General features: G+C 42.7%; 1 protein-coding gene across 5 annotated transcripts in view; it reads left to right on the forward strand.

Moving 5' to 3' along the window:
* Positions 1-828: 828 nt before the first annotated feature.
* The window catches only part of MAPKAP1 (MAPK associated protein 1), an 82,453-nt gene continuing 61,660 nt past the window's right edge, over positions 829-21,621 (forward strand). For 3 of the 5 annotated variants that reach the window (XM_042878794.1, XM_042878798.1, XM_042878799.1), the window contains exons 1-4: positions 829-878; positions 7,999-8,322; positions 11,731-11,820; positions 16,295-16,443. In XM_042878794.1, the coding sequence (XP_042734728.1) occupies positions 8,064-8,322; positions 11,731-11,820; positions 16,295-16,443 (498 nt within the window). In that variant the 5' untranslated portion in view covers positions 829-878; positions 7,999-8,063. Of the gene's footprint in view, positions 879-6,916; positions 6,933-7,256; positions 7,272-7,998; positions 8,323-11,730; positions 11,821-16,294; positions 16,444-21,621 lie in introns of those variants that run through there. The other 2 variants (XM_042878795.1, XM_042878797.1) reach the window with 2 other exon arrangements.

Genomic DNA, 21,621 nt, shown 5'->3' on the forward strand with positions numbered 1-21,621 from the left:
GCATACAGATGTTCAAATCCCAGTCATCTTCCATCTTCATTACCATGGCGTTTCCTGGTACGAACAATTGTGCTCCTAGTGCCATCCAGCTTTATTAAAACTGCTACTCCCAAGAGCTGTTTTATTCTCATTATTTTGAATATTTTGCAAGTCGGCTTGCATCCATCCACCAAATGCGAGGCTTTGCAGACAGACAAACGTGCTTTTGTTGAGGGCGTGCAGCTGTTCGGAGGCCGATGTCCCCCAGGTGTACCTGCGCCATGCTGAGAGGATGGCTGGCTTCACATCGTGACAGCAACACACGTGCCAGTGCTCCTCAGCTAAAAAAACGAGAGAACTGGGAAACAGAATCGGTGTCATGTCACATCTGCACCACGTCTCCATCTGCAGTCAGCGCAGCTGCAAATTGTCACTAGTTTTCTTCATTAAAAATTAACAAGGCCGTTTCAGGGGATTTTTTGTGTTTCTGTTCGAAGAGTCGCTAACTGCGCGTTTAATCGTAACACTTGTGAACGTGTCACTGCCAAATCTCTAAACGATAACGCATTCGGTGCTGCACGAGGCCCGCTCCCTCCAGCCGGCGGCGCGCCCTGGCCCTGCTTTTAACACAGCGCTCCGCGCCGCCTCACTGCGCCTCACGAAAGAGGCGCCCCGCGCCGGGCAGCCCGCGACGCCGCCGAGGGAACGGAGCCCGCCACTGCTGTGCGCATGCGCGTAGTGGAGCGGCCGCCGCGGCGCCACTTCCGGGGCGGCACTTCCGGGTCGCGGCGCGGCCCAGCTCTCTCGCTGTCGCGGTGTTCCCCGGCCCCGGAAGCGCTGCCCGGCCCGCCGGCGGGGGGAGGCGGTGCTCGGCCCGGCACCGCGTCGCGCCGCAGCCCGTAAGTGTGGAGGGGAACGGGACCCTCGGGCGGACCGCGCGGGGCGTGCCCGGTGCCACCCGCGCTGCATCCTTTCGAGCCGCGGACCGTCACTCGTTCCATGAGGAGCCGCCCGCTGCCGCTCCGCGCACGGCCTCCCGTGCGGAGCGGACCGGGCCAGGTCTGTGCGGGCGGGAGCGGCTTGCGTTCCGTGGCTCCGTTTTCGTGGCTGTGGGGCGAGGCTCGCGCCTGACCCTTTCCTCCCCTGCTGGTGGGGCGCGGCGCTGCGGGAGCTCGGCACTGCCCGCCCGGAGGGACGGACGCCGGCGTGGGCTGCGGGCCCGGGGTGCGTGCACGGCCGGAATGAAATTCTCCCACTTATGCTGTTTTGGTTTTCTTACATTTAGAGTAAACCTGTTCGTAGGCTCTTTATTTGGGTTAGATTTGGAAAAATGATATCGCTGTTTGTATGTAGATTTTTACAGAAAGAATTCAAGCGGTGAAGGAGAACCTGCCTGTTCACTCGGTGTCTGTTTCACCCAGCTACAACGCGTAGCATGCTCGACTCCTGACTTCTAGCGTAACTTTTCCTTTGGGGCAACAGAGAAGTTCAGGCAGTTTGTTAGGGCGAGGGGTGCATTACACTTTCTGTATCACTGATGTTTCTAAACTGCTGGAGACTTTGAGAAGTCGATCAGTGTATGCACCAGTGATAAGCCCTTTAGCCAAGGGGACAAGAGCATGGGGAGCAGGTTGCTTGCTGTAGGGCAGGACTGGAGCTCATCACCTCACCAGGGCAGGGATAGAGACACCTGGGATGTGTAGGGCTTGGGCTGCACTATGGTCCTCTCCAGGATGGCGGGAAGCAATGTGCTGATGCATCAGGTTGGGATGCAGAGACAGTGCTGGTCCTGGAACACAGCGTGATATTTCAGCAGCATCAGTGCTGCAACCAGTTGTCTTTTAGTGCCAGGTAATTCACTGTTCTAACGCTGCACGTGTTTGAGATGCACCTTGCAGTGACTTTAATGTCTTATGTTTTGCTAGCATCAGTTCTCTGTCAGAAGGGACCAAATGAGGGTTTTCTGTTGAACAGTACCACTCACGAAGACCCCCGTATGCATTTTAATATTAATTGTGAATGTGTTGAGAAGCTTCATTAAACTGTGATACCTACCTGCTCTCTGTAAGTTCATTTTCTTGTAGAAAGCAACACGGGACTAATTCTCTCTTGTTTCCTTTCTAAATCAATTATTACAGAAGTGAAACAAAATTCCTTAAATGTGTTTTGGTGGCTCTTGAGGGAGAAGGACCATAAGTTTGACAAAAGAAAAGTTGAAAGCCAGAGAAAGTGAAGATTCACCTATGGCTGAACCCATAAGAATTTGTTCAGTTACATTTGTCACAAAGGCTTGATGTCCTGGGGGTGTTAGCATTTTGGTAGTCGAGGTCATATTTTTCTAGGACTCAAACTCCCTGTTTTGTTGCAAAGCTGTGTCTGGAAAACTGAAACTGGATCTGACACTGTAGCAGACACATGGAGGGGAAATACTGCCTTCAGTTAGAAATGCAGTGATACAGTTACGTAGCAGCATAAAAGCTTTGAGAGTAGGCTGCTGAATGGGCTCCAGTAGAAGCAGGTGGGTTTTGTGCAATGGCTTGCTGCCAGGTTTCAGCTGCACGAGCTCAACTGCAGGCCGACATCAGGGAGCAGCAGGCGTGTTTGGTGCTGAGGCTCTCAGCGGATCCTGCAGGCTGCTGTAGGTACGGTGCAGCTCAGCTCTTTGTCCTGGGCCTGGAGCATTATCTGTAGGGCTGCAGACCTCCATGTGCTTTAACACCTCTGAGTCCAGTTCAGCTTTGATGCCTCCAAACAGGCTTCACAAAGCAGCTGTGTGAGTGAAGCACAGGCAGCTCACAAGTAGTTCTGTTACTGAGTGCTTTCCATGCTCAGGAAAGCCCAGTAAGTGCTGCATCCATTCACATAAAGAAGTAGAAGGTGGCCTTAAAAAGCCTCCCTCTGTCTCTCAGTATTATACAGGCTAAAAAATGGGAAAGTGTTGAAGCTTTCTATTTTAGTCTTTGTTGTTAAAAATTGAAGTTTGTTAAAGTGTTTGAAACAGTTATGAGATTTTTAGGCTATTGAGTACTACAGTGAAGGCAGCCAGAATGGAAACTGTAATCTAACACTTGGGCAGTCTGAGCCTATGCTTTTAGCCAAGTGCCTGTAAGTAGATGTTATATTTGCCCATCCTAGGAATGTTAAAGATTAACAAGTCATCATTTGGGCAAGCGAGAGAGAAATCATGGTTCCATGTAAAAGTGTTGCACACTGCTGAAAGTATTTCTTGTCAGTTCTCTTTGCAAGCAGATGTGGTCAGCATCACTGGCACAGGGGCTGCTCGTCCTCTTTTCTGGAGTATTCATCAGGAATGAAAATAAAATGGAAATTGCAATGTGTTGTTTAAAAGGTATTCTGGATTTGTTTGTTATTTTAAAATAAATAGTCATAAGTGTGAATTCAAACAGCTGTTTGTTCTTGTTGTTACACTTTTTTTTTTTTCCCCAATTGGTAAATTCTCCTCAGCACAGGCTCTGAAATTGGGCAGTAGTGGTTCCAATGTGTTGGGCCCTCACAGTGTGGTGCTGCACATGTAACGCATGTTCAGGTAATGCTTGCTAGCCAGTATGAAGAAATAAGCCTAATCATAGACGTTAAAAATTAAGCAAAGTGTTTGCACATATTCAGATTAGGCAAAAAAACAGGCAAGATGCAGCTTTTCTAAACTGTTTCTGTCCAAACCATTCAGCGCAATATCGGAATGAAAAATGACAACACTTTGTCATCTGTTCAAATTGATATTGCACTCTTTGCAGTGACAGCTGAAAAGGCCCACAGGTGCCATATAAAGAGGTGACCATGTTGTCATATTTCATTTAGGCATCCCTCTGCAAAGCCATAATTACCTAATTAGGTTGTTAATTAGGAGATTAGCATTTCACTATATTGATAGAATGCTCTTTGCAAGCGTGATTCTAGTTACAGATTTGTCTGCCCTAATTTATAGTCTTTGCATTATTTTATACTTCTTTGCGTAAAATCTTGATGTGAGATAGCTCAGGTTAGCTGAGAATCCACTTGTTTGCAATTAAATGAAGATTTGACAAGATAAGGAAGCAAACAGGTAAGAATAGATTCTTCCCATATGGACTCCAACGTTCTCTCTCTCCTTCCCTAAAGCTCTGTAACTGAAACATTGGATTCAGCATAACTTCCATCCTGACCGGTTTGACAGCAAAAATGTAGGCAAGTTCTGAGCAGTTCATGCATATAGAAACAAATATCCAATGTCAGATTGATTTTTCAGGTTGGAAAACTAACAGTGAATTTTGTCAGAATTTGTGTGTAATGTATTGTTTTCTCATAACTTTCAAATTCCCATTTCACTTGTGAAAGAGCACCTCTTTAGATGACTTAAATGATTATTTCCTTTTTAATGATAGGATGCAAAGCACGAATGACAGCTTCTCCAAGCAAGCATGCATTCTTAAATGCTCTTGAGCTTTTATTGAAAAATAGGCTTGAATTTTCGTGTATTACATTTCACTTTCCTTTATCCTCCACATATAGGAGTCTGGCATTCAAGGGTTTTGATTATTTGTACTGCTGCAAATGTAGATAGCCAGGACCATTTATGTAGCAATCGCAGACAGAAGTTAACTGTGAAATTATTTCATATAAACTGAATCATAAAATTTGAAGTATATTCGCACTGTCCTATTCCAGCTTGGTGCATGTAAGGAAAATCAATGTTATTCTAATCTGCTCATTTTTTTCATTAGTTTTTAAGATCTCTTTAAAGACCCGCAGCCAGCGAGGCGTGCAGCTCAGTGAATGTGGCCCAGTGCTGAGGTGTGACTGTGAGATTCCTCTCGGAAGGTGCCTACAGACCCACCCTGTTCCCTCCACAAGCTGCATTTTTGTTTGGAATGGTTTTGTTTGCAGTGAGCAGGGTTTAACCCGCTGTTACTTCCCCAGGGAGACAGTCAGCTTAAACGTCTTTTCCATATGAGCTGGGTCTGTAGAATTACAAATAGGAAATATCCTTTCTCTGCTTCTCACTCTTACTCTTTACTTTTTCAGTTTATTAATACACAAATCCTTGCAGGAACTGCTAGGAGAATGTTGTGTGGAACTTCCAGCTGCTTTCAGCCAGTTGGTCTGGAAGAGTTACTGTTGAGTTGGTAACATTTCAAAGCTCTAGCTGTTTTCTGAAGCAGAAGAGTTTCTGCTGCTTACAGCTTTCTCCAGTTTTTATCACTTATTGTAGATTTAGAGGTATAGGAAGTAAATTTGCTCACATGTGATATTTGGAATTATGAAAGGTGTAACATAGAACTTTTCTGCGAGGAAAGCATTTCCTGTGCTTTGGTCAGTGGCAGTGTGTCACAGAGAGGTGCCCTTAGCCTGCAGCTTTAAGAGCAATAGCCGTGGGGAAGTTGGCAGTGAGTAGATTGTAGCTGGCTGAGCTATAACTATGTATATCTTCTTTTCTGATCCCAGTTGGGAACCAGTTTGTGTGCTTGTGATACATCGGGCACACGTGCCTGCTAAGACTGCCTTGTGTGCACCAACGTGTGCGCGATGACAGGAACGTCAAGTCAAAGTCCAGCATGGAGCTGGTGCTCTTCGTGCTCAGGCAGGAGCCGGGTGTTGGCTGGTGCTCCTCAGTGCAGGAAAAGGCCGTGGGCCATAGCTGCAGTCACTGCGCACGGCCTGTTCTGCGTAGCAGTGTGTGAGCGGCCTGCAGCTCGGCGAGGGCAGCAGTGCAGCAGCAGGGAGCCAGCTGAGGAGGGCCGGAGGGGAGAGGGGCTCCCCCTGACCTGGCTCTGCGTGTTGGAAACTGACGGTGATGATGCTTTCCCCTAAGTCAAGAAACCTGCATTTAGCAGTTATTTCATGCTCACGGTCAGACATTTGCTGTGTGGGGAGATGTTTGGGGTGGGGGGAGATGGAACTGAGCAAATCTGACTTGCTCCAGAAAATACAGCGTCTCCGGCAAGCAGGAGGGCTCCCAAGAGGTGATAGATACATTGCGGCAATGAAATTTCCTCCCCAAATTCAGGTTCGTGCACCTGGAGGTGACTACAGGGCCTCTGTGTGGGACCTCATGTCCCCTCGTGGTAGCAGGGTAGCTGTTTAAATGTCATGCTTTACTTATTTACTGAATTATGAATGAGGTTGATCTGCATAACAGCTGTGCTTTGCTTGCTGTGAAAGTCTATAGATGTTGTAAATACAGCAGTGGGTTACTAGAAGAGGAACACGTGGTAGAAGTGGTAAAAGTAGTAGTCTGCAATCCAGCTGCCTGGCTGCTCCACGCCTCCTCTGAGGGCACCCGGCAGCGCAGCTCTGCCCGAGGCCTGGCTGCACAGCGGCCGTCTGTGCTGCGTGTGCTGAGCAGCAGCGCCCTGCAGGCAGGTTGGATAACGTGTACGGAGTGCAGCAGACGCTTCATAAAGATCCAGAATGGAATGAGGGTCCGTCCCTCTGCGGGATGAATCACGGGAGGTGTTTGCGGTCGGTTGTATCTCATCATCCCACCAAACTGCATGTCGTACAGAAGTGCTGTTAGGGCTGCGTAGGTTTCACATTGCTCCTTTCATTTTTAGTGTTTGCACAGAGTAAGCTTGACAGCTGCCTGCAAAGTACTTTATTTAATAGCAGTGTAATATTTAGATACCGTGTTAAAAATAGCATTGGCTTTTTGTTGGTGATTGAAGAAAGTATAGTTGTGGTGCTTGGAAAGTCCCGACTTCTGTTCGGTTCAGCTCCTGCCCGTGAGGTAACAGCTGTGGGTGAGAGGAATGCAGAGAGGCGTGTGCTCCAAAAATTGATCTGGTATCTAATGTTGATGAAATTGATTACATGGAGGTTTAAAGGTATTCATGTAAAAGCTTGCAAAATTGAACTTTGCTTCTTTGAAGTCTTTGGTTTGCATTTCTCTGACCAGAGCTGTGCCATCTAGTTTACTTTGCTTCTCTCCAAAGGAGGAACCAGTTAGAGCTGTGCAGGTAACAAATGCTGAAGTACGGCATAAATATCTAAACTGAATTTTGGGCGCTGTTCTTTTTTTGTTTTTTGTTTTTTTAATAACTGTTAAAATAACTGGAATTTCTATGAATACTTAATTATTATTGAAAATAAATTTTTATGTATCCTTTTGAAAATTCTGAAGAGGAAGAAGGGAAATGCTTTTGTATTAAAGTTTGGACTTTGAAACAGAATTTCTGGTAATTTTTCAGTGTTTCTGTTTATTAGAGAAGTGACTGCGTGTTTAAAATGGTAAAGAAGCTCGGGTAATTGAGCACACTGTCTGCTAATAGCATGAAGTCGGGGTACAGAGTATAAAGGTAAAAATCTCGCATCTGCTGTTACATGTTGTTAACTCCCTTAGCAGACATTAAATCATTTCAAGTACAATAATAGTGTGGGAGGTACATTAACTAACCATTAACAATCTTATAAATACACAATTAACGTGCCAGCATTTATATGACACATTGATGGGGCAGCAGTAATTTGTGATTGGGAGTTTGTGGACCCTTTAGAAGCCTGAGGCAGTTGCTTATTTAGGCAAGTTCTTACTGCTCACAGGTAAGCATGGCTCTTTTCTGATAAGCATTGTGCTAGGAATTATATTTAAACTACATTCTCAGTGCACTTTTAGAATGTCTGCATGCTGTGCTCAGCTGTGCCTGCAGCCTTGTGGTCACACCGCCCCGGTCATGCGGCCAGGAGGCCTTTGGCGGTGCAGCACAGTGAGGTGGGAGGTGTTTGCCTCGGGGCCTCCTGCTTTGAGGACAGCAAGGAATCCTTCAGGGACTGCAGGCCTACTTTCTGTAATGGAAATAGTCAGAAAATGAAGAACGGAACTCGGGCTGATGTGACCCACCATGAAACCACCGTTCTTTAAGTGGATCTCAGCAAACCGCGTAACTTCGGGAACTGGAACAGAATTGAAATTATTTGCTGTACAAAACTGAATCAGATTTTGTGCATCCAAAATATGAACCTTCTTAGTCAGTATTTGGTTGCTTCTTGTTTGTTTTCTAAATGCTGTGTATGTTGTATTTCTAGGTACTGTGTCCATGAAACAAGATGGAGAGAAGATAGTATAGAGAAGTGGTGGTCTCGTGGGCAGAATGGCTTTCCTGGACAACCCAACAATTATACTTGCTCACATTCGGCAGTCACACGTGACCAGTGATGACACAGGGATGTGTGAAATGGTCCTGATAGATCACGATGTCGACCTAGAGAAGTTTAATCCCTCATCAACGTGTGGAGATAGTGCTTCAGAATCACAGGGAAGCAATGGTGAGACTCAGGGCTATGTGTATTCCCAATCAGTTGACATTACCTCAAGCTGGGACTTTGGAATTAGAAGACGATCCAACACAGGTAAGTGATCTTTGCAGCTGAAACAGTGTTAACCTTTTAAATTTAGTTTCTATTAGTATTACGTGGATGGACAGGATTGACAAATCATAGCATGACTAGTTAGCTATCTGCCAATTTTTCCCTTCTGTAATATAGAGCTCCTCTTTGTAAAATACGTATTGTGATTCAGATACTTTGGTGTGCTGTCAGCTGAGTCTTAGTTGCTGTTTTACTTAATCATGTACAGAGGAGAGTTGAGGTAGTCAGCTTTACATATTAAAACAAATTGTAAAGACATCAGGTCTAAATCCAAAGTACGTGAACAGTCTTTGATATTTCTATGGTTACTGTCTGGAGGGGTGTTAACTTTTGAACAGGGTGGTTCTTTTCTGAGAAAAATCTACCTAGCGATGCATCAGATCTGTGTTACAAAAGAGAATAGTGGAGTTTGTGAGACAGTGAAGTGAATGATCTGTCTATATTTTTTTTATCTTCTGAAGTCTTAGATATAAGAAAAACCTTGAGCTAGGCTTGAAGTCAGCAAATTAGGAAATTTAAGGATGTTTACCTTTTCAAAACAGGCTCTGTTTATCTTGAGTAGAAGAAAACTGTTCCATTCACTGGTAGGAGTATTCAGACTACTTACACCCAGGGAATGCTACAAACAAAAACTACAATTTCAAATGTGTATGAAAAAGCTGATGTGGGGTGGTCAGTATTGGTCTGTTTTTCTGTTATAGCCTATCCTATTTTTTCCAAATTATTTCTGAAGGTATAACACCACCTAGAGCTCAGAAAAAACATCTGTGCTCAGCCTGGAAGGTGAAATGGCAGTAAATATCTGGCAATACCTTTTACAAACCGGTTGTCAAAAGTTGTGGAAAGACAGAGTTCAGGTCTCTTTTAATTGAGTTATACTTGGAAATAAGTTGGTGATGTGCCTGACTCAGAGGCACGGTGTAAAGTTTGTTGTGCCGGACTGCCTGAGGCTGTCCTTGAGGACTTGTTTAGCTCAGGTAAAGGTACAGTTTATGAGGAAGGAGAAGCAAAGTCTCAAGATTTACAGTATTACTCCTTTTTTGTTTTTTTTTTTCTCAAGTAGATTGAGGAAATAATCAGTATTTAAGTTATGGTTGAAAACTGTGACAGTTTTCAGTTGGTGGCATATGCTAATATAAAGGTTAGGAAGTTCAGTGGGAAGCCAGTTTTCTGCCTTTTTTCGTCAGATAGGTGAGTATGGAGATTTGGAGATGAGTGTTATGTGTGTCCCAGTGTTGAAGTTACCCTTTGATTTGAAGGCGATGCGCAGTGGAAGAGATGTGTGAGGGCACTGCACGTTGTGTTTGGGAAGAATAGAGGTATCCTCTGCCTATGAGATTTTCCTCCTTTTCTGCAGGCGCTGGCTGGGTCGTAGGGGTCTCTGGCTCCAGGCTCTGTCCCAGTGCAGCTTAGCAGTGCCATACCCAAGAAAACAAGCATTGTGGAGTCGACCTGTGCACGGTGTTATGCCAAGGGAAAAGCAAATTTCCCTGTCAGTGTGGTAGAACAAAGGCTCCTGCAGCTGCTAGTAGTTAATGAGGCAACATTTGGTCAGTGGCTTTTCTCACACAGAAAGCTTTCAAACTAAGTTGCTTGTGAGAATAAACCTTTAATAACTGGAACTTTTAATGTCGGTACTGATAATTCATCCAAGAGTTGAATGGAAATTAATGTTGTAGGATTGTTTTATAGCAACCGTAGCTGGAAGAGCTGGATGGTAGAGGCTGCGTGGTGGTAGGCCTGTTCTGACCCTGACTTCGTACGCTGACCTCCTGCATCCTCCTGTGGGGCGCAGCGGGGCGGGCTGTCACTGCCCCATGGAGCCACACCATCCTTGGGCAGGGGGCACCCTGCCTGTGAGTCAGAATCTGCCTCTTTGATGAACTGCTCACTGTGGCTACCGCACACCTTGAAAACACACATTGCTCTTATTTCTGTTCTAGGGGTTTTCCTTATTTATTATTTTTTTGCATGCAAATCTTATGGATATTTTATGATGGTTCACTTAGGCTGAAAGGGTTTCGGGTGGTGATTTTGAACCTCAGTCTGGATAATGGTTAGAGGGGGAAATAAAGGAGTTACTTTCAGAATAAAATATCCACGCTGCAACAGTGTTTTATGCAGTATTTGAACTGATGACTGGGAATATCACCTTCCTTACTCCTCACACAGCTGCACAGAAGCATTTATGCATTGGCCTCTTGCCTGTGGGAAATAGGCAGTGAAGTCTCTCTTTGTGTCTGTACCTTAAAATGCTTGCTGCAGCTTCACAGTATTGGAAGTATTTAAATATTTTTTCATCAGTGGCCAGGTTGAGAGTTGTTACGGGGAAAAATTCACTTTGGTGTCCATGGTTCTAAATGTTAAAAATAGCAATAACACCAATAGTTGAAGGCATAGGAAATACTTATTAGCCTCTTTTTTAATTGGCAAAATGGCTCAGGGATCTCAAACTGTATCTAAAAATTGTCGGGGTAATTTAGTATTTCAGAATCCCTTCTGAAAACACGCTTTAGTTAACGAATGAGCTCAATACATCAGAATTGCTCGCGTTTCCTTCCGTGATCAACACCAGCGGTGCTCCTGCTCCGTGCCGCTGTTGCTCCGCGGAGCTGCTCTGGGTGGCGGCCCCAGCTCCAGCCGCGCGGCTCCCAGCAGGGCGCTCGCACTCAGCGCTGACCCACAGCCCTGCGGCCGCCGCCGTTCCGCCCGAGCTCTGCTTTGGAGGCTTTTCTTCAGGCCCTGTTTTGGAGACGGAGTCAAAATATACCTAAAGAAATATTATATTCATTTTAAGGTTTGACTAATGTTGTGAAGATACAAATCATTTATTTTACTACCTATAAACTGTTCCAGCATACTGAAGAAAAAGCTATGCTAATTTATATAGCTTTGACATTTTATAATTTTCATGATTTTTAGATAAAGGATTTTATATTTAAAACTTTAATAGTCTAGTCTGAGTTCATTTATCTTTAATTTTTGAAACGGGTAGAGTAATTCATAACAGTAATTTTATTCCTGTAATGTAATATTCACTTCAGTTCATTTGTGCATTAAAATTCCTTTAAGACCGTTATTAATGATTTATATAATGAAATGTCATATTAATCACAGAAGTTTTCACATTTTATTATTCTCTTCCATGTTAATACTATCTTTATGATCTCTATTAATGTTTTATATCCTCTAATTTCAATTATAAATCAAGAACATTTTCATGTTTTTGTTGGTATTTGCTTTTCAGGGGTGCCACCTTTAAAATTTTATGACTTTTTCTCCTACATATGCAATATAAAACATCTTTATTCATATAAAGATAGTTAATTATGTCTTTGTTTATAGTAAACTTTCATTGACAAACTTATAGTTATAATATTTCTTTTCAAGCTCAGAGACTAGAACGTCTGCGGAAAGAGAGACAAAATCAAATAAAATGCAAAAATGTGCAGTGGAAAGACAGAAACACTTCTTACTCAGGTAAAAAGAAAACACCTTCTATCTTCCTACTGTTTTTGTTTCTGCTTTTGATGGTTATAGCATTTCAGTTCATAATTTTCACTTCAGCTTTTGAAGCGTGGAGGGAAATGCTGACGATCGTATTTGCCTTCCATTCCACAGCTCTGCACAGCCCTTGGTGTGTTGGTGGGGGGAATGCAGACCTCCCATTTGTTTTCACCTGTAACAGGGCACTGCACGTTGCTAACAAGTGCAAAACAGAGATCAGGTGCTTAAAACCTACGTGGTTTTTCTGAAGTACGTGAAGTGGCTGTTCAGTATCTTTGTGCAATGTAAGTTATTCATGCAGTTGGGGATTTCTGTTGTAATGTCATTATCTTTTGTTGTCTCAGTAAGCAAGAAAAGGGAGGAGTAAGGTTCTCAGTATTATTGTGACACGCAGTAATGGGACGTACTGTCTGTGCTGTTTGGGTAGATGATTGGCAAGTGCCTGCATTCAAACTGCAGCACCATTATCTCCATGTAAGTTATGGCTTTCCAGCTGTTTCCAGAGACATTTGGTGTGCAGAAATCTAAGAATTTCTTAGAAATGGACATCTAAGAATTTGTGATCATTTTTCTGGGTAAGGAGAAGTTGTATGTATGTATGTATGTATGTGATCTACTTCAACAAAAGAACAATAAATGTTGCCCTAGTTTATTTCGCCTTTTCTTGGGAAAAACCAGTGTCATTAATTTCCCCAAGAACATTTGCTGCTTTGTTATTAATATAAAGTGAAGTATTTCTGTCTTGGACATTCTACAAGGTTTGAACTGTAAGGCTAGGAATGAAAAATAGCTCTGGCTATATCTACTCCTGTTGTATTTGACACACATTCAAACCACTGTGTGGTTTGTCATGCCTACTTTGTTCAAAATTTGTGTATATCTTAACGAGGTCCCCATGTAATCTCCTTATTTTTTTGGCTAAATCTGTGTATCTTCCTGGCTCTTATTTGCAGAACCTTCTCCAGTTGTGTAATTCCTCTTTTAGAGGAGTGAACGAAGCTGCTCACATGAGCAACACAGTTGCACTAATCCTTAGTGCAGTGTTCAGCTATGTTTGATACCTCTATTAATGCATTCTAAAATGTTTTTGCCTTTCTACTTCTGTAAGCAGAGCAGTATGTTTTAAAGTTTAATCTACCATAACTTCCAGCTCTTTGCTCAATGTGTTTTTAGCATTTGATCAGTGATGACAAAGTTCTTTTTCCTTTTAATCCCTAGCTTATGCTGTTTGATATTGCTTTACACTGCATTGCAGTCAGATTCCAGTTTCCTGCTCTTCATTCTGTTTGAGTTTCCTCATTTGAATGGGCTCCACTGTGATGTTAGAATCATAGAATCACCAGGCTGGAAACGACCTATAAGGTCATCCAGTCCAACCGTCTGCTCATCGCCACCGCCACCACAAGCACTAAACCACATCACACAGCACGAGTGGTCCGTTCTTCTGAGCTCCCTTGCAGATGATGGTGACCCCTCAGCCAGCGACAAGAGGTGTCCTACGCTGTAGAACTCTGCTGGGTTTTGCATTGGTGCTGATCAGCCCCTCCTGGCTGCAGATCATATTTAATTAAAAGACACGTTATGTAAAAACTCCGGGCACTTGGCTTTGTCACTGCGATTCTTGGAGTTTCTTCACTTAATTGCATGAAGAGCAACATAGTACTAAGAAACCAGAAAAAAGAGGAGCCCTGAAATATGTCAGCTGCATCTTCCTTTATGTCCTGTATCTGTTACGTTCCTTGCATTTCACATTATTGATAAATATGCATGAAAGCAGTAACCATAGGTGTAGCTGCTCCACATAGGAGGAATTTGGCTGTTCTTTTCTGCCTGTGTTTATCTGAGCTCTAGATGAAGTCAAGCTTATGGCTGACACCCTGCTGGCTAAAGGAGGCTGGAAGGTTGCTGGTTCCTACTGCTTTAGTCTGATAACATCATCTCCATAGATAACCCATCACAGAGCTGCACTGTGTAAGAGGAAAATCTTGCAAGCATTTGCATTGCTCTGGAGGTGGATTTATAGTCATAATTTGAGGCATTAGATGAAAGATTATTCTTCGGGGTTTTTTTTTTTTTTTTTTTGATTACTACATACAGAAATAAAAGTATACTAACCAGAATAAAAGGGTGTGAGAGAGAAGTATTTTTCTCTACGGTAACAAGAAATAAGAGTATTTCTTAGTTGTCTTTTTGCCCACTGTTGTGAAATGGGCTGCTTGCCTTGTCAAAGGAATGAGGTAGAGAGAAGGTTGTAGTGATTGCAAGACTTAGAGAAGAAAGCGTCTGTGTTTGGAGCTGGTTAGGAGATCAGCAGATACAGAGGTGCCCCAGGAGAAGCTGGCTGGCTGGAAGTAAAGTGTAACACAGCTGGGGTCTTTTTGTTTGGTTGTGCCACCAATTCACATCACCTTTATTGCACCAGTGCTTTTTCAGTAAAGCGAAAGTATCGTCTCTGCTCCATGCCACGTAGGTGGAAATTGCATAGAGCTGAAAAAAGCACCGTGACACCGAGTAACAGCAAAGCTTACTTTCAGTTAAGAATTAAAAATTTCACAATTCAAGCTATCCAATGTGGAAAATGAGGCCTTTTCCTCTGAAATTTCTCCTTGCATTTAAAAAAATGTTTTCTCCTAGATGGAAGGGAATAATTGCAAGTCTCTCAGTTGTAGTCTGTAACAAGTTATTTTACAAAACACTTAATGAGTGATGGTGGTTTTTCAGAATCGATCTTCTTTTAGGTTTTCAAGTTGTTCTTCCTAGATGAGCCGTGCTTTTTTGAAATTACAAAGATTTTTGGCAATGGTATCCCGGTCAGCTGAGTTTAGTTCCATAGAATATAGGTGTTACAGAACGTGTTTGAACTCTTCAGTCACCTGAGAAATTTGACTTGTGTGAAATCCCATCCAGAACTGAAAGCAAAATGGGCATCACTAACAAATGTGGAGTGCTTCTGGAAATTTTCTTCCTCTACATCAGCACAAAGGAAACAGCATACAAATCATCTTAACATTTCCCTAGAGACAAAACTGAAAGATACAATACTTACTTTTTCACTTGAGCCATTAAAACTTGTTTTGAATTCCTGGGCACAGAGTACTTTCCAAATGACTGAGAATTGTCAATTAGTGATAATACTCTAGCATAATGGTAATTGAGATTGTTTTTTCTAATGAGGTAAACTTGTTACAAAAGAGAATATCTAAAGGTGTTCAATATGGCACGTTTAAGAAGGATTTAATCTTTTTTATTATTAATTGAAGTTCTTCACAAGGCTGCTGGGTATCTGCTAGTATTGGTGTTTAGCAACTTTGCCACTGTCTGAATTTTCAGGCTGCTAAAAATAAACTGTCTTCTGAGTAGCTGTAATTTGACATGTTTTAATTTCACAGCTTAAGAAATGAATCAATTCTCTGCAGGTTGTGTCCCCAGTCAGTCTGCCTCAGGAGCTTTGTCATTCCTTTGGAGGAGCAGCACGTAAATCTTTCAGATGTGAGAGAATCCAAAAGTGTGAATGCAGAGCAGAGTCAGTGCAGGAGAACTGGTGCTGATTCTCAGGTAGTGATTGATTGAGTTTGGGGCACTTTGCTCCTAGAGCAGATGTGGAGAAAGCTTGTCCAGATTCAGTCACAGTTTCTGGCAGATGAGACCCGTTGGTACTAATATGCTAAAACACCCCAGGCTCTGTCCTGGTTTTGTGGTGTCCTTGTAATGCAAGGAGCTCCGTATTTAAAAAAATATTTTTTTTGAGTATGCCTGTAACTGCTGAGTTGAACCATTGCCAGTAATTCAACTGTGCAATTCCTTCATCTGAGAAGGGACTTTATGAGACCTCACAGGTTCCACAAAGTACTCATTAACTTTTACCACCTTTGATTTGGAAAGTGTCATTGTTTTGTTTTGTTTTTTAAATTGCCCAGACTCTCTGTCTGGAACTTTGTTTGGCCCTTTGAGAGGAGCCTGCATGCAGTCTTACCTTGAGAAGCAAAATCCAAAGAAATGATTCTTTTGAATTAGAGTAGTCCCAGCCTCCAGCTGACAGCGTAGTGACGTTATAGTACAGCAATGGGAGAGCCTGATGTCGTGTGTCACAAACTTCGTTTGAAGTGCTGTTGCATCCCTGTTGTAGATGGAGCAGTAGTTCTTCACGTGGAAAAAACAGGCAAGCAGAAAGACCAGAACTGCTTAATTCTGAGCCTTTATTTTTATCTTCCCCCAAGTGGATCTTGTGATGATGTGAGAAGAATGCATCTCCTGTTTGGCCAAGTGTTAGTGCAAACTTCTTGTATTTTTGTGTCTTTGCATTGTAAGAGTGCTGGATCTGAGCATTTTTTGTTTTATGCACTTCGTATTGTTCCCTCTCTCTCACATAATGCCATCTTTTTGTGGCCATCAGTAGCCTCTGTACATCTCCTAATACAAATGCTGTCTTCTCCTTTCTGATCTGCAGCAGAGGAGCTGAGCTCGCTATTTGAAAAAAAGAATTTCAGAGTAAGATCTCCCTGTTCTGGGAAGCAGTCGATTCTGTCGGTGCGACTTGAGCAGTGCCCACTACAGCTGAATAACCCCTTCAATGAGTACTCAAAATTTGATGGCAAGGTAAGTGAACCCAATATTTATTTTTCTTATATCCAAGTGGTTCCTGACCTGAAGGTGATGGGCTGTAGCAGTTCTTGCCAGTATTCACTTATTCAGACGTTAATTTGCAGTTGTTACTTCATGAAATCTCAGTTTGGCAACATTTACACTCGCTTCTAACAGTCAAACGTAGTGGACGTAAAAATCAAATCAGTACTTCTTTAAGGACAAGCTATAGTTCAGTGGCGTTCCGGCCCTGTTGCTTGAACACCCGCGCCTCAGGTGGGCTCCCTGCTGCAGTTCTTCTCAGAAACTTGAAGACCTTAAGTGTGTTTCCTTCCCACGTTGATAATCCCAACTACTTTCTACCATATTGATATGAATTATAGTTGACTGTAATTAACATCTTAATTTTCATGTTTGTCTGATATGTTTAGCAGGAGATTGTTCCGTTTGAAGGATATTGTATTGCACAAATCAGTTTCAGGTATTAATGAAATACATCAGTGTTACTCAGTCGTGATGTGTAGTGTGTGACATGAACCAGCTTCCTTGTGATTTAGAAACCAGAACAGCTAGCGAAGTCTCCCAAATAACGGAATTGACATTTTGCTGGTCTAAAAACGAGCTGTATTAATTGTAAGAGCGCTATTTACTTTTTTCAAGCTTTTCAATAGTGTGCTTACGAAATTTATCCCCTGCACTTCCATATGTGTTACCATCTGAGTGGAGAAGAAACACAAATCTCGTTGGTGTCTGGTTCTGTGTGTCCATTTTGTTGTGTCTTCAGAACTGTAAAATCAAACCGTCCAAATTTTTACATTATTTTTAATGAAATTCTGCAAGTCTTGTATTTATTTTCATTGATAATAGATAAGCAGTATTTTTCAGATAGATACAATTCTTTCAGGGAATAGCACATGACTTATTTGCATAATTAGCAGAGCCACGTATCTCTGGGGGAAATGGTACATAATTGGGGAGAGGCAGGAGGGATAAGGAGGGGCCAGGGGCCTAATTAAACATGTCTTTAAGAAAACCTACTTAATTATGTATTTACTCAGGAGATCACAGTGACTCTGAAATCTAAGGTTACAGCTAGGCCTTTGTTTCGGTCGGTCTGTTTTTTCTGATAGATGGGTATTTGAGTATTGTAATGTGTTTTCAGCTGACTGAGTAACACCTGTGGTTCACTTGGAAACCTCCAGGAAAGCTATTTACTGTTGTGTGTGAGCTTTGTTTGCTTCTGTACTCATCTTAATTGTGTGCAGAATGGTTTCACCTGACAGTAATTCAGCTCCCAACTGACCTGAAGTGGTGTAAAACCATTTTATCCTGGGTCTTCCCCCTCTGCAGTTGATGTATTATTTTAAGCTAATCAGTTGAATATTAGGAAATATTGTGCACCATAACATCAACGAAGCCAATCTATTAAAATGCTTACATCTTGCAGGCGTTTTCTGCCAGATTTAGGGTTCTTTTCATAACCACTTCTGCAATTTTATGAAATAATAAAATTTTAGAGCACTCTAATTTCTTCCTGTTCTGATCAGTTCATTAATTACCAAAAAAGTAGAGAATATGGCTTGTGAAATGCAACTCCGTTTCAAGCATTCTAATCAGCTCAAGAGTTCAGGTGAGTCTTGTCATATAGTTCCATAGGACAGAGTTGTGGCTTTTGTGTGCTTTGTAAAACTTCAGTTCTTAGCCAGAAGGTGCACTTAGTAACTATTCTTACCTTCATTTTCCTTTATGAAGTTAATGTAAACTTAACCTCCACAGCTGCTTGCATGGTTAGTGAATATTGTGGGGTATGCCTCTTGCTTAATAAACCTCACAAACTCTTGCAAAGAACATTGTATGAAAAGTAGCCTTTACTTATTACTTAGGTTGTCGTTGTAGAGAAGATTACTTGAAGGCTTAAGAAATCAGTGGTCGAATTGGTTTTCTTTATCTGCATGCAAACTACGTAATCATACATTTTATACATAAGTTCTGGTATGTTGCAGTGTGCAAGATTTGAAAAATTGTACTTTCATTGCTTATTGTTCCAACTTGCTGACAACTGATAGGTTGGGAAAGTAAGACTGACTGCAAGAAAGACTTGAAAACTGTAGCCAGGCACCAAAAATGAAGCACCAACAGCATCATAATCACTTGTTTGAGTGACACAGCTGTGAGATTCACAACATTCAGCTTACCTATGGCTCCCAAAAAGAGAGGTCCCTTATTTCTAGATGTAGAAAATGGGGGTAGTATTGTCTGCTGGCTTTCACTAACTGTTGTAAAAGCATTCATTTAATAGAAATTCAGGGTATATCTTTTCAAATCATGAGTGTGGCTTGCATGAGTTGCTGGAAAGTAGGGTGATGAGACCTCTCTGAGATATTAATCTGAAAGAATACAGATTTGGTACTATATTAATGTCAAAGCTATTCAACCATATGACTGTTCCTACTGGTAAGAAAAGAACTAGCAGGATGTATTTAGTTACTGGGATGGAAGGAAATCAGGCAAGAATCAACTATTCAGCTTCACAGGAACCTGAATGAATAACTCTTGCTAAGGCCTCTGCGTACAATTCCTGTTGAAGTAATCTTTGAAGCCATTCCACATCCATTCTTCTTCCAAGTCTGCTGCCTTTAAGAAGTTCTCATCACTGAAGTGTCTTGTCAATTCAATTTGAGATGCCTGTCACCACGTGGCTGCTCTTACATCCCTAGAAGAATGCTGCCAAGCACCAAAGTGCTAAAGGACAGTCAAAAAGAAATGCTAAAGATATGCAAAATAGTTGAAGGAGAAAGTTGGAAGAAAAGAAGGGATCTTTGAGTCCCAGGCAAAGTTGATGTGCGAGGCCAAATACTAGCTGAAAATCAAGGTCTAAGGAACTCTTCTAGTTTATCTGTCTGACCTTACAGGGCCTTAGCAGGTTTACTTGACGACTGGAAAGAAGTTTTGGCTGGACAGATGCTAAAAATCCTGTTGCAAGGAATGGTGTCTCTGCACAGCATCGCGAGTTGGTTTCTTTGTGGGTAATTTTGGTGATGGGTTAAAAATCAAACAATTTTTCTTACAGCAACTGTTTCAAAAATGATGCCGTAGCAAGCATGGGGGAAGGGATAATTCATGAGTGCTAATTGCTTGGCTGTTAATTTTCATAAGTGTTGATAGAAGCAGTTCCTTAAATTAAACTTTGTTTAAAATGTATCAGGGGAAATATTCCGCAATGTCGGGCCTGAAGTGAAAATTAATATGAATGCTGTGGCAATTAACACGTACTGGTTAATAGCTTTTAGCAGCATTTTGGGATGATAGTCCTTAAATACATTTTTGCATGCTGCTCTTGTTTCAGCCTTGTTTGCATGTGTTTCTGGATAATCGTGAACAAATGTTTTCTATGATCTCCAGAATTAGTTTCCCTCCAAGAAAGTAGATAAAGAACTTAGGAAAGAGGCAATAGCGCTGTAATTAATATGGATAATATTTAAAATAATCCAGGATTAAAATCTGTGTGAACTATTTTCTATTTAAATATTCTGCCCCTGCACAAAATTTTCTTCATCTGAAACATCTGCAATTTTTTTAAAGCATTTGCTAGTTGTGCCAGTGCTGGTGGCTTCCACACCACCTGCACGCCGTGAAATAGGTGAAATAGAGGCGTCTGCCACATTATTATTTCTTGAGCTTTCCGAGTGTTTCGGTGAGCTGGGCCTCATCCTGCTGCCCAGCAGCACAGGGCTGCCCACGGCCCCAGCCCTGTCGTGGCACTGGGAGATGTGGGCACAGCAGGACGGGCATGGGGGCAGGCTGCCACCAACTGAGCTGCTTTCAGAGCCGCTCTGGGGCTGGTTGGCACCTGACAGCCATGCCTTGAGCCTGCGACTGTGTCACGTTTTCCCCTCAGGGTGCTGCAACATGGTGTAAAATCTGTCACCCAGCCAGGGCAGGGAGTGCTGCCCTGCTGGCAGCGAGCATCGCAGCTTGGTGGTGCAGCCCCAGCAAGGCAGACTTTTGTAATTGTGCCTGCACAGCAGCTGTACAGAGCAACACCCATCGTGCTTCTGTGAAGTTGGAGGTTCTTAACTGAAAAATTAACGCTTTCTAATATAGATTTTCTTTCAGAATACGTGATTAGTCGTGCTACTAATTGAGTTGTATTTAAATAGAACAGCCCTACGTTAGGAATGCCAGGATTGTTCTTGATTTGTCGAAGCCAGAATGGTTCTTATGCCACTTCACCTGCCCTGCCGACGTGGGATGCGGGGCTGGTAGGCTGAGCCCTGCGCTGAGAGCAATTGCTGCTGTAGAGGCCACAGTGTACAGGCCTTGGGTTTCCATACAGTACTTAAAATAGATCAAGTTCTGCCATTGCTTAATTTAATAGAGTTCCGAAAGTGTTGTATTATTTCATATGGAAGAGCCACTGAGCAGGAGGTGGGGAGACGCTGTGTAACAGCATTGGAGCAGCCCTGAGCACAGCTGTGCCTCCTGCAGGCCCAGCGCCCTGCCAGCCCCAGGGAGTGCCGGTGTTCTGCTGCCAGCTCTGCTGGGAGCATCGCTTTTATCTCCCAATTCCAGGCATCTCACTCGCACTAAAAAATGTTTTTCTGGCCTTATGGAGATTAATTTTATGTGGATTTGGTTTGATTAACCTCTGTCTCTGGGGCGCATTCAATTTGCTTATCCCTCTTCTGTACCTCACTTCCATCTTCTGCTGCCGTTGATTGCAGGTGGCCTTACCTAGGCAACGTTCCTGCCCTGCAGAGAAATCCCATATGGAAAATGGGCCAGGTTTTGTTTGTGTCTCGATGCAGTCTCAACTGACAGCAGTGAACCTGTGGCCCCGCTGGGATGCCACTTCCCGGAGCACTTTGGTTTTGGGGGCACTCTGTGTCAGGGAGGTTCGTCGGTATCGCTGCGCTTCCTATTAAACTCTAAATAAAATGAAAGTAAGTTTTGAAGGCCTGCAAAGTATGCTACCATGTAACAAAGAATTAAATTGATTTGTTATGTGTGCATTTAGCTACAATTCATTTTAATTGTCCTTATGAAGTTAAAAAGTATTAGTGTCAGATAAAGATTCATCACCATAGCATGATTTAAAGCTGGTGCTATAGAAAGCAGGCATGTGTTCTGGCAGATGTTTATATAAGGCACTGTCTCTTCTGACAGCAGTTAAAAAGTATGGTTGTAGTAATC

This window comes from Lagopus leucura, unplaced genomic scaffold (genome assembly GCF_019238085.1).
Source record: "Lagopus leucura isolate 7727_CA_CO unplaced genomic scaffold, USGS_WTPT01 Super-Scaffold_100022, whole genome shotgun sequence".
Lineage (NCBI taxonomy): Eukaryota > Metazoa > Chordata > Aves > Galliformes > Phasianidae > Lagopus > Lagopus leucura.